This window comes from Moschus berezovskii, chromosome 19 (genome assembly GCF_049115385.1).
Source record: "Moschus berezovskii isolate FMDL1 chromosome 19, NW_MosBer_1.0, whole genome shotgun sequence".
In the NCBI taxonomy this organism is placed as follows: domain Eukaryota; kingdom Metazoa; phylum Chordata; class Mammalia; order Artiodactyla; family Moschidae; genus Moschus; species Moschus berezovskii.
This window is the reverse complement of record NC_142478.1, coordinates 72,551,164-72,574,535: the sequence shown is the minus strand read 5'-3', so window position 1 is coordinate 72,574,535 and position 23,372 is coordinate 72,551,164. Positions and strand designations below refer to the sequence as shown.

Genomic DNA, 23,372 nt, shown 5'->3' with positions numbered 1-23,372 from the left:
GGGCCAGCCTGGGGCCGCCCGCACGAGGGCAGCGGTGGGTCCCGCGCGCGCGCCCCGCTCGTTGGCGGGTAGACGCCGGGCCCCGCGGCGGAAGCTTGCCTGCGTGAGCGAGCGTGCGGGGCGAGACAGAGGGCGCAGGCTTCCACGCTCTACGCTCTGAACGTTCTTTATTCATCGGCTACTTTCCTAACAGAGCGTTGTAAACAAAGGTCGGGATGTCCTCCTGAGGGGTCTGGCTGGGGCCCGTGCGGCCTCGGCGCCCCCGTCAGCGCCAGCCTCCCCGCTTCTCCTGCTCCCTCAGCTTGGCCAGACCATCTCCCCAGGCTGGGCCGGGGCCTGGGCTTCTGCGGGGAAGGCAGGCCCCAGGCAGTGAGGGCCCGGGCAGGGCGCCTTCCCCGGCTCTGTGCAGCCCAGGGCCTGGTGTTCGCTTGAAAGGCGTGGGGCTGGGTTAAGGGTCGTGGTTGCCCGCAGGGTCTGTGACCTGCAGCCCCTGGTCGCCGACCCGCCACTCCGCAACCCCGCTCCCACCGTGGCCATCCCTGCTTGTCAGCGAGGACGGAGCAGGTGGGGGCCTGCGAGGCTATCTGTGGCTGCCCTGAGCCCCTGCCGTGGAAGCCTCCCCAATAGGCACCAGGAACCCAGGGCACCCACCATGTGCCTCCCAGAGCCGGGACTGCTAAGGCCTCGCTCAGGTCAGCCAGCAAGTGGGCTGTCGGGCACCCTGGGAGATTCAGCGCCCTCACTGCCTTGATCCCATCTGTCACTTTTGGGTGGGGTGCTCAAAGGGAGAGTTACTTGATGAAAGGCTGGCAGCACTAAAAACAGGGGTGGAAGCCTCAGAACACCAGCTTCTCTGGCCCTTCCCGGAGCTGGGATCTCGGGAGGTGACTTCCCTGTGCTCTGTTTGCATCGGAGGACAGTGGCTGGGTACCAAAGCTCACTGTCCCAGAAAGCTCTGAGTCACTGACAATCATTAGTAATTAAAGAGGCAGCCAGCGGGACCCAGGAGGTGAGGGAGAGGCCTGCCTCTCACCCTTAAAGGGGAAGATGTGTGCTGATTCAAGTCACTTTCCAAGACCTGGGAAAAGCCAAAAGATCCCAGCCTCGAAGACAAAGGGCAGAAGAGCCTCAGAACCCCCACCATAACTCTGGTAACTGGCTACTTTGCTATTTCTCATTATGATCTAGATTTACACGTTCATTGAGAGCAAGTTCCCACCCCCTGCAGCTGGCTTCCCTGAAGTGTTAGGTCTCAATCTCTCCCCTTTTTCCTAATTTCTTCCCCTCCACCCCATGGTACCTGCCTTCCTGTCTCAGCTAACACTGGACAGGTGAAGTTGGCACAGTTTACAAGGCAGATACTATCTTGGTGCCCAACCCCTGGGACTCCTTAGTAATATGAGAGGCAAGGAGACCCACTCCAGCTACTCTCCCAGTCTTATTCTCAAATGAAGGCTCCCCAGATCCAGCCCCAAGGTCCTTCTTCTGGCCCAGTTTTTCTGGGTGTCTGAGTGCTGGGGGAATGACCATTACAAGGGGCAGAAACTGACGGGGAGACACTGAGGGAGCCAGGCCTGCTGTGGGGGGAGGCATTACTTTGGGGTGACTGCCCCCAACTGTTGCATCTTCTCTTCTGAGGCTTTGTCTGGAAGCAGGACCTCCACGGTGAAACTGACCTTCTTTGCGTGAATGAAACTGTAGGTGTTATCAAACCGCAGGACATCTGAGGGGAGGCAAAAAGACAGACATTCAGGCAGTCCCCACAGAGCTTAGAGACAGTGATTTCTGTTGACTGAGCAAGTCAATGTGGTAGGTAATGAGGATGAAGGTGCCTAAGCGATGGTCCTTAAGCCTCTGAAACCTGGTCTAAGTGGGTTACAAGATGTTCATGACAAGGAAAAAAAGAGAACACGCCAGATAAGTGGCAAAGACAGTCACATCTGTTAACAGCTTGGAAGAAGGGGGCCCTGTAGACTGAAATCATGAGAAAGGCTTTTTAAAGGAGTTAGAGCTTGAACTGGGTCTTGAAAGGGGGGAACAGAGTTAGTAGCGGCAGTACTTGTTAAAATAATGATAGTAATGGTAACAACGGCTGTTCCTGTGACTCAGGAAAGGGTTGGCAATCTATATTATTCATGATAACTCTTGAGGTCAACATTAGTCTTGTTTTATAGAAAAAGGAAGTCACTATGTCACACAGTGAGGAAGGGATGGAGCTGGAATTTCCCTCTGGTCTGCACTGCTGCCTGACTTGGGCCCTGGAAAGCCCAATCCTGTTCAGTTTCTGAAAAAAGTAAAATAGGCAACGTTTTTTTTAGGCAAACTTTTTGAACCAGAAATTTACCCCACAGAAAGATAAATGGACAAAGATGCTCAATGCACCCCTATTTGTCATCATAAAAGATGAGGAAAACTAAAACGTTCAAAGGAGAACTGCTTTAAAAGTTTTTATTGAAACACCATACTGGATAAAAAGAAGGAGGTGAGCTTCATGAGAATTAACCAGGGAAACTGTTGACAATATATCCCTAGGCCAAAAAAGCAAACTGCAGAACAGTCTGTAGACTATTTACAACATTTTTGTTAATATCAGTGAGTGCTTAGCCAATTAGACATATCCAACTCTGCGACCCTATGGACTGGAGCCCACCAGGCTCCTCAGTCCATGGGATTCTGCAGGCAGGATTACTGGAGTGGGTTGCCACGCCCTCCTCCAGGGGATCTTCACGACCCAGGAACTGAACCCATGTCTCCTGCACTGCAGGTGGATTTGTTACCGCTGAGCCACTGGGGAAGCCCCTTTTGTTAATATATGTTAAAAAAAATTTTTTTTTGTCTTTCTTACTTGGTCCACCTACACTGACAAGTTTTACGGTGTCAAAATTCCTTCAAATATACACTGAATGACAGATGTTAATTCCTATGAATGTGTATGTGTGGGCACAGGTCCTGTATATTATTACGGAGACATGTAATGCTCCTGAAGGGATGGAAAATATTTGGTAGGATAATTCACAAGACCTGTTAGTGATTTCCTTGGGAGAGAGAAAGTGGGCATGCAGTTGGCAGAGAAGGCTTCCAAGCCTTGGCCAACGAACAGGCTGCTTTTAATCTAACCCTTCTTTCTTTGAGCTGTTCCATCCCAGTCCAACACCCCTTCCAAAGAACAGGGCGGGAAAACAAAAACACTAGCTCTGCTCTTTCTGCATCCTTGTCTTCTCTTTTCCCAGCCAAAAAATACCCAGTGTATTTAATCCTGAGATGTAATCTTCCCCTTTTCTCCCCCTGGATAAAATGCATAGTTTAGACCAAGGGGAGACACCACCCACCCTTTTCTTCATGGTATGGAGTAATAATAGTCATCAATTTTTCTCTCTGTGCCAGAGTGCTTCAGGACCAATGGTGCCTCTGGAAAGAAGGAAACGTCCTCTCTGCCCTGGATGACAGAGCCTTAGCAACCAGAGTCAGTCATGCTAGAGGAGAAATCTTTGAGCTCCTTGGACCAAACACCAGGGCTGAGATGACTCTGCCGAGCATGACATTCTGCCCTCAGAAACAAGGAAGGGGCTGTTCTTAGCCCCAGGCCTGAGGGAAGTGGAGGTCATGAATTGCAGTGGTTCATTTTGACACTAATCATGTACTCATGGACTCGTAGAGGCCCCAGAGATCCTCCAGGCTAGGGCTTCTTCACTTTTGTAGGGGAACTGATCCCCTTGAGAATCTGACAGCATACAATTTCAGATCCCATGGAGCCCATCATGGACCCTCTGGGGCAGTGGTTCCCAGTAGGAAAGTTACCATTCTGAAGAGAGGTGCTGGGGATAACCGTGCCCTCTCATTCGTGAAAGATTTTCAATCAGTGTCCTTTAATTTCTCTTTTCTATTTCAGATTAAAGTGAAAGTGTTAGTTGCTCAGTCATGTCCAATTCTATGCAACTCCATAGACCCACTAGGAGCCCACTAGGCTCCTCTGCCCATAGAATTCTCCAGGCAAGAATACTGGAGTGGGTAGCCATTCCCTTCTCCAGGGGATCTTTCCAACCCAGGGATCAAACCCAGGTCTGCTGCATTGCAGACGGTCTCTTTTTAACGTCTGGGCCACCAGGGAAGCCCTATATTCCAGATAGGAGAGTGTATTAAATTTTTAGTTATGTGTGTAGGTGGGTTATAATATGTATGAATTTCATTTCAGTATAGTAGAGGGGACATTAGATACTATTATAAAAGGGAGATGGTTGGTCTTTAAGATTTAAAAGCACTGTTCTGGGGAGCCACAGACCCCAAATTAAGATCTCCTGCTCTAGCCTACTCCCCTCATTTTAAGGAAAAAAAGAGCAAAATCTAATTACTTAGAGACAGTTGCTCAAAACACTTGGAGGGTTACTTGCAAAACTGGACTCAGAAACCAGGTCTCCTGGTGCCCAGCTGGGCTGTTTAGCCTCCCTACATGTTTCATCTTTCTGACCACACCGCACACTCCTGGCAGGCAGAGTTCAGATCTTTTTTTTTTTTTTTCTGAATCTTTTTCTTTCCCAGACAAGTACTCTACACTCAGGGCCTCAGGATATATTAGTTGGGAGGAAAACAAAGTGGAATTAGTTCAAACTTTGAGTATGCTTGGGAAATGACCGGCACAGCTCTGGGAGGGTTCGTGGGCTCCCACCATTGGTCTCAGAGTTGTAATTTCTCCACTGGGTGGTTAATGCTCTACTTTACAGAGGGTTGCCTGGTTCCCCCAAGGCATCACCTCCCACAGGTGAGCTTGTAACCTAACATTGGGTTCTCACAGGCTCAACTCTAACCTCTGCCATGGCCCGGGCAACAGCCGATCCCACCTCTCTGTCTTTAAACCTGGGCATGGGGTGTGGATGCTGGGGCTCTGTGCCTCCTGAGAATGGACAATAAAAAGCTCCCAGTCAAGGCCCTGCAGGCAGGTAAACACTCCATCTGACAAGGTATCCACGAGGAACTAAAATCTGGGATTTGCAAACCTAAGCCTGATTATGTTAAAGAGTTCATGGTCCTACATGGTACTACAGAGGGGCAGTGGGCAGTGATGGAAAATGGGCTGGGCTCTGCTCCTGGACTTGGGCCAGTTATTTCCCGGGTCTGGGACCATGCTCTCTCCTCTGCCACGTGACCATGTCTCGGGTAGTCTGTGGTCACGAGATCCGGCCCCATTTCTTGCCTAAACCCGATTCTCAGCGCCCATGCACGCTGCACTGTGGGTCAGCACACCCCTCCATGCCTCGGCTTCCCTGTGATGACGCGCTTCATGCTCTGAGGAGGGCAGCGTCTGGGTTGGCGCCGCACCTGACGCCTGAAGCAGCACAAGGTATATACCGCCTTCTCCCTCAGGACCCGGCAGCTCGCTGACAAGCAGAGCTCTCCTCCCCGGGCAGCCAGACCACAGAGCATCTGTGAGGAGGGGGCGGCAGAGACTGAGGCTGCCTGGGCTGCGGGGGAGGACGCAGGATCTGAGGTTTGGGGCGGTGGTGTGGGCAAGTACAGAGACAGAGACGTCTGTGGGGCGAGTTCGGAACGGGTGGTGTTGCCATGGCAACAGGGCGCAGGGCTGCTGCCCTCTCGGGCACTATCTCCTCCAGGTCTTGCCCTGATAGATAATAATGGTGGCCACGGTGTGCTGAGTGCCGCACGGCAGGCATGATGCTAAGTGCTGCACAGACCTGATCACATTTCATCACCAGGTGTCCCCGTGAGGTAGAGAACTCGATCCCCATTGTACCAATCAGGGGACTGAAGCTCGGGGAGGCCAAGTCACTGGTCTAAGGACTAGTCAGTGGTCAAGTCTATTGCAGCTTGATGACAAAGCCTTTACTGTTACTGACTTTCCATGCCTGGCCCCTCGGCTCAGACAGAAAAGAAACTGGAGATTTGAGAGGGGTTTTCTGTGTGTGTGTATGTGTGATTTTTCTGCCTAGAAATATAGTCCATATTCTTTGTAACATAAACTGTATTTGCAGAACCAGTATAGAAAAAACAAAAGCCCTCGATAAGCTTTCTTAAGTTCCCAGATATAACCACCACTGGCGTTAGCATAGAATCCGCAGAATTCTTTTGACCTTTTTTTTTCAGTCAAAGTGAGGATATCCCATATATGCTATGTCTCATGCCTTACTTTTTTTTAACATGTTAAGAGTCTGCCTGCAATGCAGGAGACCTGGGTTCGATCCCTGGGTCGGGAAGATCCCCTGGAGAAGGAAACGGCAACCCACTCTTGCCTGGGAAATCCCACGGACAGAGGAGCCTGGTGGGCTACAGGCTCCCATGGGGTCGCAAAGAGTCAGACACGACTGAGCGACTTCACTTTCAGATATCTTATATGTCACTTTATTCTCTTTAATGTGATATTGTATTCTACTGTATAGAAGGACCATAATTTATTTAATAAAGCCATTTAACTTATTGTCAGTTTCCCAAACTGCTAGGAACATCTGTGTACCTATATCTTTGTGTCCTTATATAAATATCTCTGTAGGATAAATTTTCAGATGTAGAATTGCTGAGTCAAAGGGAATTTGATCAATATTGCAAAGCTAAGTGAGGTTAAGCACCTTTTCCAAAGACCATTTGCCATTTTTATTCCTCTTGAGTAAACTTCCTGCTCATGTTCTGTGGTCACTTTTTGATCACACTGGAGATGAGTGAAGCTCAGCAGAGTCAAGGCCGGGTTCTGCTCACCCTGTGATCCCTGCACCTGCCCAACCTGTTCGGCCTCTCTGATGTCTGGGGAAGGGGCATCCCCCAGAAACATCTGATAGCGGCAGTCACAGCCCCAGGGAGACCTGGAACCAGAGGGCAGGCATTCTGAACCCTTGCAGTCACCTAGCACTGTGACTCACCTTTACCTGGGAGCATCGGGTCAGAGTCCTGCCCTGCCGTTAACCAGCTGGGTCACCTGAGCCTGCCCTCTCACCCCTCCATCCTGGGTTTCCTCACCTATGCAAGAGAGGGTGGAACTGACGGAGTTCTGCTTCTAGTGCTAAGCGTCTGTGAGCTTAAATCCAGGGAGAAAGAGGGACCTCACAGGCAGACAGCTAGTGCAGGGGCTTTGAGAGACTTACAGATGCCAGGATCGCTGCAGGTGAGGGTCCCGTCCTCGGGCACCAGGTGAGCATTGTACCTCTGGTTGGGCAGCACCTCTATCATCTCCCCAGCCCGCTGCCGCTCCCCCACCTTGGTCTTCAGGAAAATCCCAAAACCGATGTCCGAACCATCCGACATGAACTGCCACCTGCAGGGGACAACCAGCCACTCAGACATGACTCCGTCTGCACGCGCCCTCTCCAGGGTCCTGTCACCAAGGCTTCTCCCACCCCAGCCCGCCGACAGGCACCTAGGGCGGCAGGCTCCGGTCCGCTGGGAGGGTCCAGGACCTTACCTGAGGACGCAGCCCGGGAAGAGGATCTCATACTCCACTTGGTGGGAGGAGCCCCGGGAGATCTGCACGCTGTGCTCGTACTGCTGCTTCACCTGGTCCCTCACGTAATGCTTCTTGGGGATGTCACCCCCGTAGTTGATCTAGAAGCGGGGCGCGGAATGAGCTGGAACAAGCAGTGGAGTCAGCGTTCCCCGGTCACCTCCGGCCCCCGGGAAGCCCATACCTTGGATTTACATTTGGGGTTTCCATCAGGGTCAGTCATGGTGCCCCCGTACTCCACAGGCAACTGGTCGGGGCTGATATATTTCAGCAAAACCTCCTTCCAGTTTGCTGGCAGGGGAGGGAAGGAAGGAAAAAAAAAAAAAGGATCAGCACTAGGCAGGATTTCATCACAGCCCTGGCAGTCTACAGGCAAGAGGCAGAACAAAACCCGTCCGCCCCCGCACACCAAACACAGGCCTTGGGAGCACAGCACGTGCACACAGCTCTGCAGGGGGTTTGAGAGGGGGCTGTCACCCAGAGGACTGCCCTACGCTGTACCAGGAAACGATAGCAGAGTCATGTCCCCATGGCCTCTGGCCAGCTGGTCAACCTGAGGCAGCCCACTCCACTCTGAGCCTGGATCCTCCTGCAGCCTTGCAAGATCATGGTGGGAGTGAAGTGAACCAAGCACTCGAGCAGGTGTTTGTCCTAAACTGTAAAGTGCTCTGTCCTTGCTGCTGCTGCTGCTGCTGCTAAGTCACTTCAGTCGTGTCCGACTCTGTGTGACCCCATAGACGGAAGCCCACCAGGCTCCCCCGTCCCTGGGATTCTCCAGGCAAGAACACTGGAGTGGGTTGCCATTTCCTTCTCCCATGTGTGAAAGTGAAAAGTGAAAGTGAAGTCGCTCAGTCGTGTCCAACCCATAGCGTCCCCACGGACTGCAGCCCACCAGGCTTCTCCATCCATGGGATTTTCTAGGCAGGAGTACTGGAGTGGCTTGCCATTGCCTTCTCCGGCCCTGTCCTTAGGAGAGTGTATTATCACTCCCAAGAAAGGGATACAAACGTCTCAAGTGCAAGCAGGAAGGAACAAAGGGAAGGGCATTCCATGCAGAGGGCCCGAGTCACCGTGCTCTGCCCTGGTTAGACCGATGTGAGGGCCGGAGCGGGGGTCTCGTCCCCCGTCACCCTCTGTGCTCAATCATGATTGAACGGATGCGTCACTGCAGACTCAAGAGAGTTCCCTTGGCCTGACCTCCAGGCACACTTTCACTTCTGCTCTTGTTTAGGCTGTCTGGCAACCGGTGATTTGGGTTTGTTTGTTTTTTCTCCTCCTATTTTTCTTCTTTTAGTAATCAAACCCTTTCCTAGCTAGGAGAGTTGGCCTCAAGTGCAACCAAGGCTGAGACCCACTTCTCTGCCATTTCAGATTCCTCAACGAGTGTCAGCCAAAGGACAGTATTTTGATCCTGGGAACCTCTCCATGCTGACTACACACACCAGACACAGGCAGCAGCTCCAAATCACAGGGTACCAGCAGCTTCCTGTGTGGCCGGTGCTGCCTGGAAACCCGCGAGCACAGTCTCAGGGCTCCCAGCCCACAGTATCTAGAGACCTGCGACTAAGCAACTCCAGGGACGTGTGCCTGGTCGCGGGGTGCTTCCATCTGTGCTAAGCTGCAGCCCAGGGTGAATTTCTGCCCCTCTCTGTTGAGGATCTGTGCCTTCCCAGCCCAAGGCGGGTTCGGTTGAAAGGGTTTCAGGTGTGGGTGGGAAACATACTGAACCTCCTCCGCGGCACCACTGCCAGGAAACCGAACTGGGCTCACGCGTGTGGTGGGCGGCAGCCGCAGAAAAGCCAAAACTCATCAAGAGCCTTTCACTCAGACTTTTTCTTCCCCCAGCTCAGCTGGAAGGTTGGAATCCGGCCAGAAGGATTCTTCCCATCTTACAGACAGGAACTGAGGCAACAAGGACAGCACTCGTTGCGCCAGAGCCAGGACCAACAGACAGAGGTCCTGTGCACTCCAGACTGCTTCGCGCCACACCCAGGCCTCAGCACATGTTTGAAAACCTCCGCGTTCAACATGGTGCCTGAAGGTGAGCATTCAGAAGCCTTCAGAATTCTATGTTCCCCAAGTTCAACTCTGGAGAAGGCAATGGCACCCCACTCCAGTACTCTTGCCTGGAAAATCCCATGGGCGGAGGAGCCTGGTGGGCTGCAGTCCATGGGGTCACTAAGAGTCGGACACGACTGAGCGACTTCACTTTCATGCACTGGAGAAGGAAATGGCAACTCACTCCAATGTTCTTGCCTGGAGAATCCCAGGGACGGGGGAGCCTGGTGGGCTGCCATCTATGGGGTCGCACAGAGTCGGACACGACTGAAGCACCTTAGCAGCAGCAGCAGCAGCAAGTTCAACTCCACAGGTGGCCTTAAGCCACCCACGAAGCCGATCTACTTTTCTAGGCTTTTCTACCACCACTCCACGTCATGCTCCAGCCAGACTCGCCCCCTGCTTGTCCCTGGCTGCCTTGATTCCCAAGCATCTTCCCTCTTGACTTTCCCTTGGCCCCTGACGTCCACCTGCTTCCCCGCCAACCACTTCTCCATCTCCCTGGCGGGCTCCTCTTTCTCTGCTTGCCCTCAAGCCTGGATATCCCCCATGCGTCAGCCTCTGTTCTGTGGGCAGTCTCATCTCCTTCTCAAGGTCTTATCTGCCTTTATCATTGCTGTTCTTCCATCACTGTGTCGTGTCTGACTCTTTGCGACCCCATGGACTGCCACACACCTGGCTTCCCTGTCCTCCACCATCTCCCAGGGTTTGCCCAGATTCATGTCCCTTGGGTCGGGGATGCTATCTAACCATCTCATCATTTGTCGTCCCCTTCTCCTATTGACTTCAATCTTTCCCAGCATCAGGGTCTTTTCCAATGAGCCAGCTCTTCGGATCAGATGGCCAGAGTCTTGGAGCTTCAGCATCAATCCTTCCAGTGAATATTCAGGGTTGATTTCCTTCAGGGTTGACCCTCTTTCTCAAAAGTCCCAGAACTCCCGACCAGAGTCTGCCCCTAAGCTTCAGGCCCAGGCCTCCCCAACATCTGTACATCTCACAGTCTACACCAATTCAACTTGGAGATTTTCCTTTTGGTTCTGTTACTCCCCAGTGGAAGTGACTGCAATGATCAGTCACTCGTGCCAGACCCCAGGGAGCCATTCTAGATTTATCTTCCTCCCTTCCTACCTCCAGGCAATTGAGTTCCACCTCCTACAGAAGTCTGAAATCCATCCTCTCCTCTCTGTCCCTACCGCTCCCGCCCCCGCTCAGCCTTTCAACTCCAGGCGTGTGGACTGTGGCCATGGTTTGTAAAAATGGTATCTCGTCCCTCACAATCAACAGAGAATCAGATCTTGGCACCTACCCTGCCCGCCCCCAATCAGAACTCCTCTCCAGTGCCCTGCAGGTCACACCCAGCCTCCCAGCACGGTGCCCAGGGTCCTCTGGCACCCAGCTCCTGGCGCCCGGCTCCCTCCCTGTACCATCTCCTGCCACACCCTGAGGCATGCACTATAGCCACCCTTGCCACAGTGTGCAAAGTCTTTGCTAAGTGCCCTTCCCACTGCCCAACGGCTTGCTGCCTCGCTTTATCCAGCCGCCCGACTCCCTCCATAGCTCGCAGCCGAGGGAGGCATCGCCTCCTACCCACGCTGGGTGGGCTGAGCGCCCTACTCAGTGTTCCCATGGACGCCTCCCTTTTACATGTAGCATCACACACTGCTGTGGTTTTACCCAGGTGGCTCAGTGGTAAAGAATCCACCTGCCAGTGCCGGAGACGCAGGAAATGTGAGTTTGATCCCTGGGTGGGGAAGATCCCCTGGACAAGGAAGTGGCAGCCCACTCCAGCATTCTTGCCTGGAGAATCCTACGACAGAGGAGCCTGGTGGGCTGCGGTTCATGGGGTCTCACAGAGTCGGACGCGACTGAGCACACACGCATGCTCACACTGACACACCTGTTTGTGTCTCCCTTTCCGAGAGGCCGCCAGCTCTTTAAGCGACTCTGTCTTCCCTCTGTGACTTTGAACCCACCTAGTCCAGGGCCGGGCACACAGCAGATGCCCATTCAATGAGGCCAGCTCTGCTCCTGTGACCCCCCTGCTCGGCCGGCCCAGGGCCTCTTCTAGCTTGTGTCCTAGCTTTCTCTTAAAGGGCCCTCTCCTGTTTCATTGCAAGCTCACTGAGAATGAGGGCTGGCATTTCATTCACCTCTGATTTTCCCCAGAGTGTTACAGGAAGAGTTCTCATGAAAACAGAGAGGAAGAAGCCCCTTGCTGGGGCCCCGGCTGCTCCCAGGGTCCCACTGCACCTCAACCAGAAGAGGGAGCCTTGGCCCTGGTGGCTCGGGCCTTTCCTGTGACGCCATCCCCACCGGGGTTGCCGCCACACAGCCATGGTCCAAAGAGTCTGGGCTACTCACCTCCCAGGACCTGGATCTTCTTACGAGTGTCCTCACTCAGGAAGGGTTTGACAAGGTTGTAGGCCACAGGGAACAGCTTGGGGGCTGCAACAGAGACCAGGCCACGTGAGCCCCGGAGCAGGACCCACTGTGTCTCCAATGCCCATCACAGCCCCCGGCGTTGGGCCACGCGCTCCCGTGCCGTGGAGCCCACGTAGGCAGCCTGTGTGAGGTTCGGCTGGCCCATCTGTACAGGGGGAACGCTCCAACTTCCTCACCAGACGGGGAGGCTCCAAGGAGGTGAACACTGAAAGCCACGCGAATTATGAAGCTGTCTGCTTGGTCACAGGTCAGTCTTCGGAACGTTCCGCAGACCGCCACCCCAACCTTTGGCTCATTCTAATTTTATTCTCTCCCGAATCTGTCCCAGGACCATTTTTGGCTCCTCCTTCCCATTTGGCTTCATCACAGGTAGTTCCCAACTTACCTTTAACGATAAAAAGACGCTTCAGCGTTTCAGGATAATTTTCCTCAAACATGCAAAGAAACTGTGGAAAGAATTCAGCGGGCTCGGAACTCTGTGCCGAGGAGAGAGGCTCTGCTTGTCCAGCCTCCCCTACCCTACAGGGCCTCTGAGCACCCCCATCTCTCACCCTCCCACCCCACCCCAGCCCTGGCCCTCACCTCTCCATAGGCCTCCACAGCCGGCTTCCAGAGATGCTTGAGACCCAGGCCCTCACAGTCATAGATCAGGGTGATGGTCTCTATCTTCTTCCCCATCTGCAGGGGCACAAGAGCAGAAAGTCACATCACACGGCCCCGCCCCCAGAAACACACACCGAAGGCCACCCCGGTTCAGGGAAAACACTGATTGTACGTTGTACCCACACTGCATTCAGATCTGGGCAGGGCCAGACCTAGGGTTTTCCAAATCAAGATAATTACCCCCAGGCCGGAACTGCGGCCTAGACAAGGCCCCCTTCCCGTCCACATCGCCCTGCTCTCATCCAGTAAACAACTGGGCAGACCGAGGTGACGTCTGAGGCCCCTTCTGTTCTGCAGTTTGAGCTGGTGGCCGCCCCCTTTGCTCTGCGCTCCACGCGGCCACCTATCTCGCAGGCACGGATGCTCTCGGGCCAACGGGAGCCCTAAAGGGGCATCCCTGTCTAACGCTTCTCTCCACGCCCAGCCCTGCAGGGTCTCGGCACACACTGGGCGCCCAGTGACTGTGGATGACACTGCTGAAATGTCCCCAAACCTATCACATCGTTTCACTGGATGTTTACGAAGGCTGAGGAGGGGGGAAGGAGCAAGGACCGTGGCGGCTCCAGCTTGCTCTTCAGTCTTTTTCCCGTAAGAGAGTCAGCTGTCCTTCTCTCTTAATTCTGAGCTAGACAAGCACAGAATCTGAGCTCACTGACACCAGAGGCACCCAAATAACCATCCAAGGATAGGGTGGTCCCGACAAAGACTCCACTGGTGCCCAGGCAACAGGAGAAAAGTAATGATAACATAGTTATGTTTTTACAAGGCTGAACTTCACTACTTTAAAGGACTGCCTCTTCTTTCAATGGCCGAGTCAAAGATCTCTCATGATGAATGTCACATTGCACTTGAAAATATGTGGGTTATTTTCAAATCTTTTTTGATATTGATTTCTAACATAATTCTACAGTGTTAAGAGACCAGACTCTGTATGACTTCAATACCTTTAGACCATGAAATTTTTGCACCTTGTTTTATGTCCCTTTATATGTTCCACTGTCTCCCGGTTTATAGTCTATGGGAACTTGAATAGAATTCGTATCCTGCTGTTGTGTGAAAACTGTATAAATCTTAATTATGTTGAGTTGGTTCATAGTGCTTGTGAGGTCTACTATATCCTTCTACTGGAGAAGGAAACGGCAACCCACTCCAGCATTCTTGCCTGGAGAATCCCATGGGCAGAGGAGCCTGGCCGGCTACAGTCCATGGGATTACAAGAGTTGGACACGACTTAGTGACTAAACCATCCATCCATCCATCTCCTTCTACTTTTCTATTCATTCTATTAGTTTTTGAAGAGTCTGGTACTGAAATTCTAACGAAAAATCTTAACTTATCTACTTAAAACAATAATTGCAATATATAGTGACACTGCATGGAACTTTGCTCTGTACTTTCCAAGTCTCCTGTAAATGTATCATCATACTTTCATAATTTAAAAAATAAGAAAGAAAGAAAAAAAATAAAAGGACTGTCTCTTGTTTTTTTCTGACTGCACCTTGCTGAACTTCCCTGACCAGGGAGCGAACCCCCACCCCCTGCAGTGGAAGCAGGGAGCCTTAATCACTGGATCGCCAGGCAAACCCTGAAGTTCTACCCTTTGTTCTGAGATGACACCCTCCCTGTAGTTTGGGGGTTAATTATGGCAATGATAGCTGGCAAGTATTTTCTCAGTCCTTACTTAGAAAAAAAATGAAATCTGGCAACACAGGTCAGTCCCTAAAACTCTGTAATTACACAGAAATCCACACGTCAGGGCCTAAGCCCTGAGGCTACGCTTCAAGCGTGTGACATCCACACTCCTGCGTGACCGACTCCACCGTGCCGGCCCCCTCACCTTTTCGCTCTGGCGGACACATTCCTGCAGCAGCAGCTCGCAGTCCCGCATCTTGGTCTTGAGCAAGTCCTGCTTGCTGGCCGAGAGCAGCAGACCCTTGGCGTCCAGGGGACCAATGATGTCGTACCAGATGGGGGAGCCTTCCAAGTCGTAGCCACACATGCCCCCTGACAGGTACTGCTGGACCACCTGGGCCGAGACAGAGGGTGGCGCCTGGTCAGCAGGCCCAGGGCAGCCACCCCGTGCCCATGCCCAGGGCCTTCCTCCAGCTTCATCCTCCCCTGGGCGCCAATCGATGCTCACTCAGCGACTCGGCACCGTCAGGTCTTTCCTCTGAAGGCCCCAGGCCCACAGCCCCAGGCCTGTGGCCCCAACAGACCTCATACAGGGGACTATACAGGTACTATAGCAGTCCCTCAGGCATGCCTGACTCTGCGACCCCATGGATTAGAGTCCACCAGGCTCCTCTGTCCATGGCATTCTCCAGGCAAGAATACTGGAGTGGGTTGCCATTTCCTCCTTCAGGGGATCTTCCCCACTCAGGGATAGAACCTGAGTCTCCTTTGTCGCCCGCATTAAAGGCGGATTCTTTACACACTGAGCCATTGGTCAACTTTCGGCCTTGTCAGACCTTTCGTCTTAGGGTCCCAGTCCCGTGGACACAGGATACAGGCTGTGGCTCTAACAGACCTCCTCACGTGGGGTGGGGCGGGATAATCTGTCCTCACCTCTGGAGGCTGCCAGCTCATGATGTTGTCAATGTCCTTTTGCTTCCGGAACTCCACGTGCTGCAAACACATAATCGGGACTTTAAAAAAGCAGGGCAGGGGAGGGGGTTGCCCTCAACAGGCATCTAGCAACGGGTGACAGCACGAATGGACCACTGACCACACAGGTAAGTCATAAGAAAGCCACTGGCAGGAAGAGAAGAGAAGGCAGTGCCTGTTTCCAAGGGCTCAGCAGCACAGATTATAATTCTCGGTTGGCCCAGAACTATGAAAGCTCTGTTTCCCAGGAAGGGAATGCACTTTGTCCTCCAGGATAAGGCAGTACAGGCTGTGATCAGGGTGGAAGGGCTGAACAGAAGTCTGGGCACGGTGTGATTCCGATGGGCAGGAATGGAAGCAACCAAATGGGTCTCACCTTCCGGAGCATGGCCTCGGATTTCTGCAGATCGAAGTTTCTTGCTGTAACAGGGAAACACGGACAACAGTTAGGCCAGTAGCCTGGGCACTGAGGACTAAGAGACTGTCCTGCCCCGGTGCTGGGGCCCTGGGGACTCTTGGATCACCCCGCATGTGGAGGTGGGGTGACGATGTTCACTGAGGGTTTGGGGAGCACCTGGACCCCTGGGCTTGCAGGGAGAGCAGGTCAAGGCTCAGGGCAGGTGGGAGCAGCCCTGCAAGCTCAGGGTCCAAAGAGTTCTCTCCTAGTGGACGCGATCAGGGAAGGATCTTATCTCCTCTCAGGAAAAGGGAGCCCTGGACTCCCTTATCATTTAGCCTTCTCCTTCCACAAAGCTAATCTCCTGCAGGGTCTAACGCCCAGTGCCGAGAACCTGACCTTGGGTTCAAAGATGAACACGGCTGCCCCATAATCTGCGGCAGGACTGGCAGTACATTCCAGTAGGATGGGAGTGGCAGTGATGAGCCTCCAGTCATCAAAGGACCCACGCATACCCCAGGGGGACAGAGGGCCCTCTTCCTCCCAGGATTCCCAGAAAGTTTCAGAATCAGAGTTCCCCTGGGTTAACGGTTCAGCGCGGAAGAACTGATGCTTTTGAACTGTGGTGCTGGAGCAGACTCTTGAGAGTCCCTTGGACTGCAAGGAGATCCAACCAGTCCATCCTAAAGGAGATCAGTCCTGAATATTCATTGGAAGGACTGATGCTGAAGCTGAAATTCCAATACTTTGGCCACCTGATGCGAAGAGCTGACTCACTGGAAAAGACCCTGATGCTGGGAAAGATCGAGGGCAGGAGGAGAAGAGGATGACAGAGGATGAGATGGTTGGATGGCATCATTGACTCAATGGACATGAGCTTAAGCAAGCTCGGGGAGTTGGTGATGGACAGGGAAGCCTGGCGTGCTGCAGTCCATGGTTGCAAAGAGTTGGACACGACTGAGCGACTGAACTGAACTGAACTGGGTCAACTCTATCTCACGCACAAACCTCGACACGCTGTCCTGCTCACGGTTCAGCACAAAGACCTCTCTGCCCACCAAGGCCGCCTGCTCCCAAACAATTCGGGCAGCCATATACACTTGACCCTCGCTGTTGTTCTGAGCAGAGACGCTACTGCAGAGACCCTCAGAGAGGAGGGGGTGCTTCCTCAGCCACGTGACAATCCTTCCAAGCAAATTCTGTGCTGCCACCCTGAGTCCCCGCCTGCTAACATGCTGCCCATCCATGGATCCTTTAACCATCCAGCACAGCTCGGTGTCAAGTCCATCCACTTCCCTTTGGAGGTGTTCCAGTTTCCCAGCGCCCCTCCTAAACTGTGTGGGCCAGAGCACAGGTGTTATCTACCCTTTTCCAGTTAAGCCTAAGAACTTTCTCGGCACGAGGCCAGGTCCGTAACTCAAGCGAAGCTTCCCATCAACCGAAACCCCCAAATCCTTTTCACCTGGGCTACTGAGAAGCCTCTATCCCACAGGCTGAGAGGCGGTTTTCTGGATCTCTATCAGATTTCATCTTGTTATGGGCAGCCACGTTGCATTTCTTAAAGAGCTTCTGAGATCCACTTTGTGAGCAATTTTGCCATGTGGCCTATGAACTGCCCCTCCCAGCTCGATGTCCTCTGTGGGTCACATCGACATTCAGATCTGCTGACAGCCCCGGGACCTGGGCCAGACAGGCTGCCCTCTGAACCGCCACAATCGCTGCTCTCTGGGAGCGGCCGGGCACATTCCCTGACTCTGCTGCCCTGAAACACAGTCCACTCTCCTGCACCCAAAGGATGCAACAAGAGATATGCCCAAAGCCATGCCCGTCACTCAGGCCAGACATGCGCCTGCAGAAATGAGCAGCCTTGCCTCTGGAGAAGTTCCCTCTTGTGGTCCCCTTCCACATGCCGTCATGGCAGTGGGGGGTGGGCAGCTATCAGAGGAATAAGATCTGGGTTTGCATCTCAGCCCTTCCACCTTCTTCCTGTTTGACCTTGGACAAGATATTGCAGCATCTCTGGCAGAATTACCCAATGAGCTAAAATACACTTGGAAGACACAAGGCACCATGTTGTCATGACGGGGGGACACAGTCGGACCTGAAAGTGGGACTCCTCCAGGTGAGGGAGGGAACCCCCAACTGTGAAGTCATCTTTCTGGGCAACAGGAGTGGTGGTGAATTGTGAGCCCCTTATCTCAGTGAAGATCTCCAGTTAACCCTTAGCGGCTCAGGCCCAATATTCAGGGTCTTCAAGGGCCCTCCCCAAGCTGCCACTGCCCCTGGCAGCACGGGCCTGAGGCCTCCCTGGGCCTATTCGTTCAGGCCTCCCTGGGGCTTCTGCCCTCTAGTCAGGGGGCAGCTCGGGGCATGGCTTAGGGCACTGCCAGAGAGATGGGCCTGGGAGCTGGAGTCCTGGGTTCTTATTTCATCCCTTCCTAGTCCTGGGAAACAGGAGGCTCAGCCCTGCCCTGCTGGGCTCACAGGTTCCCTCCACCTCCTGGTTTTATCTTGCCATCTGACCCTCCTCCTCACTAGCGTGCCCAGAACTGGGGAGGGGAGGTGGGGTGGTTGGGGAGAGAGTGATGTGTGAGGGCCCGAGGGCCAGCAGAAAGCTGAGCCCATGTCGGGGAAGAGAGAATAGAGGAAAACCCAGAGCTCACTCACACCTAGGCTAGAGAAAGACATCTGGCTGGCAGGTGCCTTGCACGTGTTTTCTTTAGAATGAAAAGGAAAAAGAAAAAAGGTTTCTTTTAAAAAGGTGGGGGAGGGGGGCGGAATTCCCTGGCAGTCCAGTGATTATGACTTTCACTGCCGAGGGCTTGGGTTCGATTCCCTGTCAGGGAACTAAGATCCTTGCATGCTGCACAGAACAGCAAGAAAGGAAAAGAAAAGCAAGGGGACAAAAAACCCTAATTGAAATTCACAGTAGAGGCTGACCAGGCCTGAGCTCCTGCCCAGGAAAATGTGGGGCACAAATGAAATGCAGAGGAGATGTGTCCTCGGTGTGAGGAGGCGGCGCGTGGCTTGGTGGAGGGGGTGGACAGCTGTGGCTGACCCGAGAGGATGCTGGCCTGAGAACCAGGGGCCCGGGGTTTCTGCCCTCATTCTGTTTCGCATTTGCTGTGTGCCCGCAGGTAAGCGCCCTGCCCTCTCGAGCCTCAGTTTTCTCATCTGGCAAATGAGGATGACTGCACTCCTCTATTCCTGTAGAGAGGGACGGGGGCTGTCCTGGGACCGAGGGGTTGGGGTGCCTGGGAAACCAGCTGCCGGCTTCTCAAAGATAAAAGAGAGCTGCAATGCTGTTCACCCCAACAGCTCTCTGAAACCACACTCCCCCCACCTCGAGTAGCTGGGAGGTGTGTCTGATCCTCGCACAGCTGGCCCTTCAGTAAAGGCTGTCGGCCCACTCTGCCCACCCGCCCCCTTCTAGCTGCAGCCCTTCAGTAAAGGCTGGGCCAGAATATCCTCCCACTCTGGACTGCCTCCACCTCCACTGCCTCCCCCCCACCGCTGCCCACCACCCTCTCTGAGTGGGCGCAGGTAGGGGGCGGCTCACAGCTTTTTTTTGGGGGGGGAAGGGCAAGTGGCACTTTCTGAGGCACACAGAGCCCCAGTGGGCTCTCCTGTCGGCACGTGTCCCGGCAGGGTGGGGGAGGCCAGGTAGCAGCCTCTCCAGAGTGCCCCAGCTATTCAGTTCCTGGACTGAAACAGAAAAACATGTCTCTCCGCCTGTCCCAAGACTCCTAGGGGACGTTATGTGTCTTTGTCTATAGACGACTAATCGGCCGGGACTTAACTTTTATACTGGGGGCTATGACTCTGTATCCCCACTCCAGTATTCTCGCCTGAAGAATCCCATGGACAGAGGAACCTGGTGGGCTGCAGTCCGTGGGGTCACAAGAGTCAGACACAACTTAGCAACTAAACCATCATGATTCTGGGTCCCGATTTAATCTCCGCTAAAATAACACAGAGGAATGTTCTCTACTATTTCTACGTCTGGCGATAAAGTTTCTACAAAGGAAAAAAAAGAAAAATGTCACAAGAATTGAGAGACAGAGTGGCACCTGCCTCGAATCACAGAAGAGAAGAAGAAAGAACGTATTTCAGGAGTTGCAGTGCGGGGCTGAGCTGGACCCCGATGCGAGCAGAAACGTGTACATTTCAACACATGCGCTGCACTGTTCTGTCCCACCCTGCAGCAGGCGGGACACCCTATCTCGTCCTGCCCTCCCACACAGGAGCCGAGGACAGAGGTTCACCCCTGGCCCAGGTACAGGCCAGGAAGAGCTGGAAGAGATCTCAGGGCTCTGGAGCCAGACGGTGGCTTGAGGGGACTTTTGTAAACCTAGATCGAGCTGAATCCCACCCACAGTATTTCCCCACGCACTCTGCCCCTCCCTGACGACACATGAACCTCTGGCAGCAGGCGGCCTGCCATTCCCATGGAAGGGGCCAGCCTCTTCCACGGCCAAGACTCTGGCTCCGAACTTGGCTCTGCCTCCAACTTCCCACCAGCGTGGGGCCTTTCTCGGCGTTTCCTCAACCTGCTTCCCCACATCCATCGGCAGAGTGTGTTTATTCAGTGGACGGACAGGGCACAGGGCTGGGAACCAGCAGACCTGGGCTCTGGTCCTCTGCCTGCAGCTCAACACTGTGCGACTCGGGGCAAGTGACCTCACCTCTCTGAGCCTTAGTGTCATTATCTACCCAATACTATCCAACAGGAGGGCTGAAATTATCTAATAGCCAAGAACCCTTTTGGTTCTAAAGGTTGAATCCTCCAGATTCTGAGAGCACCAGGGGCAGGGTTCCCAGAGGGTGCCATTTCTGTGGCCCAGAGCAAGCCTCTGGCCCAGCCTCCCTCCTGCAGCCCCTCTCCCCTCACCTCGGAGCCAGCGCAGGAGAAAATAGTCGTCTGGATTCGGCAGGGCGGGCAGCACATCCTGGACATTCTCACGAAACTGCAGTGAGAGGCAGCTAGGTGAGCAGCAGGTCCCACCCTGACCGCCCTCTGCCCGGGGCTCTCCAAAGAGGCTTTCGCTGGACCCCCGCTCAGTACAGGGCAACTCTGCAGACCCAGGCTGCGCACCGGGGCGGCACGGGACCCTGTGTGGGTTGTGCTGCTGGGAGCTGGGTCACAGGAGGAGGTGGGCAGGAAGTGCGACACTGCCCTGGCCTGGCTGCGGGCACTTACACGCTCCTTCGTGGCCAACGGGCAGACGTGTCCCTAGGTAACTGTCCCAGTAGACAACCTGGGGTGTGCCACTGTAAGGGCATCTGTTTGCCAAGCGTTTCTGGTGCACCCAGCACTGAACTTGGCATGATTCAGTCTTCACTCAGAGTCCCTAGACGTATGACTGCTCCCATTTTACAGACGAAGGAATCAGAGCTCAGACAGGTTAAGTAACGGCCCCAGGGTCAACAGCTAGTAATCAGCAGAGCTTGTAAGCAAACCCCGGTCTGTCCCTGGCCAGAGCAGCCATGCTTTCCACCATGGTCTCCCCCTTTGGTGATGTAATGCTGAGCAACGTGCTGGGGGGCAGAGGGAAGAGTTAGATTCTGACTGGGGCCAGGAAGAGGGAGGTCTCATATGACTTCATATAATAATGGCATTTGAGCTTGAAGGACTCCAGAGGCAGCAATCCGGGTGGAGGGAACAGTTCCAGGCAGAAGCCACAAAGGGGGAAAGGCGGCGAGTGCCAAACAATAGCTGGACAGTGACCCCAAGGATGGCCACGCCCACATCCCACCGCTCTGGACCCTGGCGTGAGCACGCCCCCACGTGCTGTGCTGTCCCCAAGCCTCCTGTTCCCAGTCACTGACCTATGGGACAGCCACAGAGGGACCAATGAGGACCCACCACCTCTGCCCCTTGCCGGGGTCAGCCAGGGACTGAAACCATCCCAGCCCCCAGACAGCTCCCAGAACCCCAGGGACTCTGGCGTGCCGCCACCCCTTACCAAGGACCCTCCCCAGCCCCCAGTTCCTAGTTTAATCACCACCTAATCCCTTCTCTGCCTGGTTTCCCCTGCAGGTCAGCAGTAATATCTGAAACCTCCCTACCCCCCAGTCTCCTGGGATGGGGAGGCCCGGCCCTGGGCGGCGCCTTCGTGGGGCTGATGCCCGACCCCACTATTACTGGCAGGAGGCACCCGCCAGTCCTCCTCCCCCAGTTTCTCAGCAGTGGAAAAGTGCCCAGCTGTGGAGCCTCCAGACCTTAAGGCTGGACCCAGTCGGTTCCAAGAATGGCCACTCTCTCCTCTCCCCAAGGGTAGCGGGTGGGAGAGGGTGGGGCTCCAAAACTGTTGTCCCCTTCTTCTAACCAGGCACCAAGGCAAAGCCAGGCTTACCTCCTTGCCTCCTGAAAAGCATCAGCCGGAGTCCCCAGCCACGGAGGCTGGGCGGCGGGGGCAGCTGGAGGCAGGACAGGGGAGTTGGGCTGGGGGGTGAGGAGCTGGTCTCAGCTCAAACTAACCCCAACTCAGTCTGGCCCCGGTAGGACCCCAGGCTTTGCACCAGCATGTGCTCCCTCTCCACCATCTCGTCCAAACTCAATTTCTTCCCTCAAGGAGAAAGCAGAGAAGGACCGCTTGTGCCCAAGGTCGCAGACAGCCTCGGGCCGGAGCAGAAGCCATCCAAGTCTCCCAAGGAGCCCTCGGGAGGAGGCCCCTTCCATGTGCCACTCACTGCCCCTCTGCCAGAGGAAAACCTCCCGGAAATGGGAGGGAACCTGGGGCCCTGCCCCTGCCCCCGGGGCCCGGCCGCCAGTGCCTGCGAATCAACGTTGCCTCGGTGCCCCCCCAGCTGGCTCCGTGGGCTCCCAAGCAACCACGTCTTTCCCAGGTGGCGGCGCCGAGGACTCGCCCGGGGATGGGCCCGGGGCGGCCAAACTTCCCCGGGGCCCCCTGGGCCGGCGGAGGGAGCCAGGGCGTGCGGGGCCGGCGGCCGCGGGCAGCTCGGTGCGGCGGGCGCCCTCCCTCCGCCGGCCCCCCGCGCAGCCCCTTCCCCGGCCCCGCCGCCGCCGGAGGAGGAGGCGCCGCCGCCCGCGACGGGCGAGGCTCACCTTGGCCAGCGCCTCCTTCTGCTTGGGGCTCAGGTCGCCGACCCTGCCGCTCATCGTGGCCCGGGCTCGGGGCGCGGCGGTTGCCGCAGCGATGGAGCACCGACGCGTTCGCCGCCGCCGCCGGAGTCGAGTGCCAGCCTTTCGCCCGGGCCGCGGGAGGCGGCCAGGCCCCGCCTCTTACAGAATCCCGGGGGCGGGGTAGGGAGCGGTGCGCCGGGCGCGCGAGCATCCGAGGCGGGGCCCGCCGCCCGCCCGAAGTCCAGACCCGCCGGGAGCGGCGCGCGCGCGCCCACCCGGGCCGAGGCCGCTGGACCGCAGAGGGGCGGGAAGTCGGGTGCAGTCCCAAAGTTACCTTTAGCTCACGGTGTGACCTCGGAGGAGACACCTGAGCCCTCTGGGCCGTGTGAGCCCAGCTGAGTACTATCTAATGATTTCTTGTAAGGTCAGGTCCCCAGAGTGCCAGACTTCTCCCTCCAACCCGGGAGGGAGCTTGCCTGATGCCCCTGTCATGGGAGGCCAGGTGCCCTTAGACTAGCCATCGCTTCCAGGACAGTGGCTTTTTCTCTCTGGGGTCCTTGCCCTCCTCCTGTCCTGCCATGGATTTGGGGCTGCTGCTGCCAACCCAGTTGGGGGCCTTGCAGGGGTTAACAGCCTTTCCCCTTCCTGCTGTGGGGCAGGCAGTCTGAAGGGTAGGGAAG

At 55.0% G+C, this 23,372-nt stretch overlaps 1 protein-coding gene across 1 annotated transcript; it reads right to left on the bottom strand.

Moving 5' to 3' along the window:
• Positions 1-184: 184 nt before the first annotated feature.
• On the bottom strand, positions 185-22,825 carry SEC14L2 (SEC14 like lipid binding 2). Its single transcript, XM_055405289.2, has 12 exons — positions 22,675-22,825; positions 20,497-20,572; positions 15,585-15,628; positions 15,170-15,229; positions 14,442-14,630; positions 12,524-12,619; positions 12,327-12,387; positions 11,861-11,944; positions 7,626-7,732; positions 7,403-7,542; positions 7,086-7,255; positions 185-1,723 (listed from the first exon to the last, which is right to left on the bottom strand). Exons 1-12 carry the CDS (start codon positions 22,726-22,728, stop codon positions 1,593-1,595), a joined length of 1,212 nt encoding a protein of 403 aa, XP_055261264.2. The 5' UTR covers positions 22,729-22,825; the 3' UTR covers positions 185-1,592.
• Positions 22,826-23,372: the final 547 nt, after the last annotated feature.

What these genes read in the sequence shown, in the direction of transcription:
- SEC14L2 (XM_055405289.2), bottom strand. Translation starts at nt 22,728, where the DNA reads ATGAGCGGCAGGGTCGGCGACCTGAGCCCCAAGCAGAAGGAGGCGCTG. An exon ending in TCTCCTGCGCTGGCTCCGAG is followed by an intron (nt 15,629 to 20,496) that starts GTGAGGGGAGAG and finishes TCCCTGTTACAG; the next exon opens with CAAGAAACTTCGATCTGCAG. An exon ending in ACCCCAAATGTAAATCCAAG is followed by an intron (nt 7,543 to 7,625) that starts GTATGGGCTTCC and finishes CCCCGCTTCTAG; the next exon opens with ATCAACTACGGGGGTGACAT.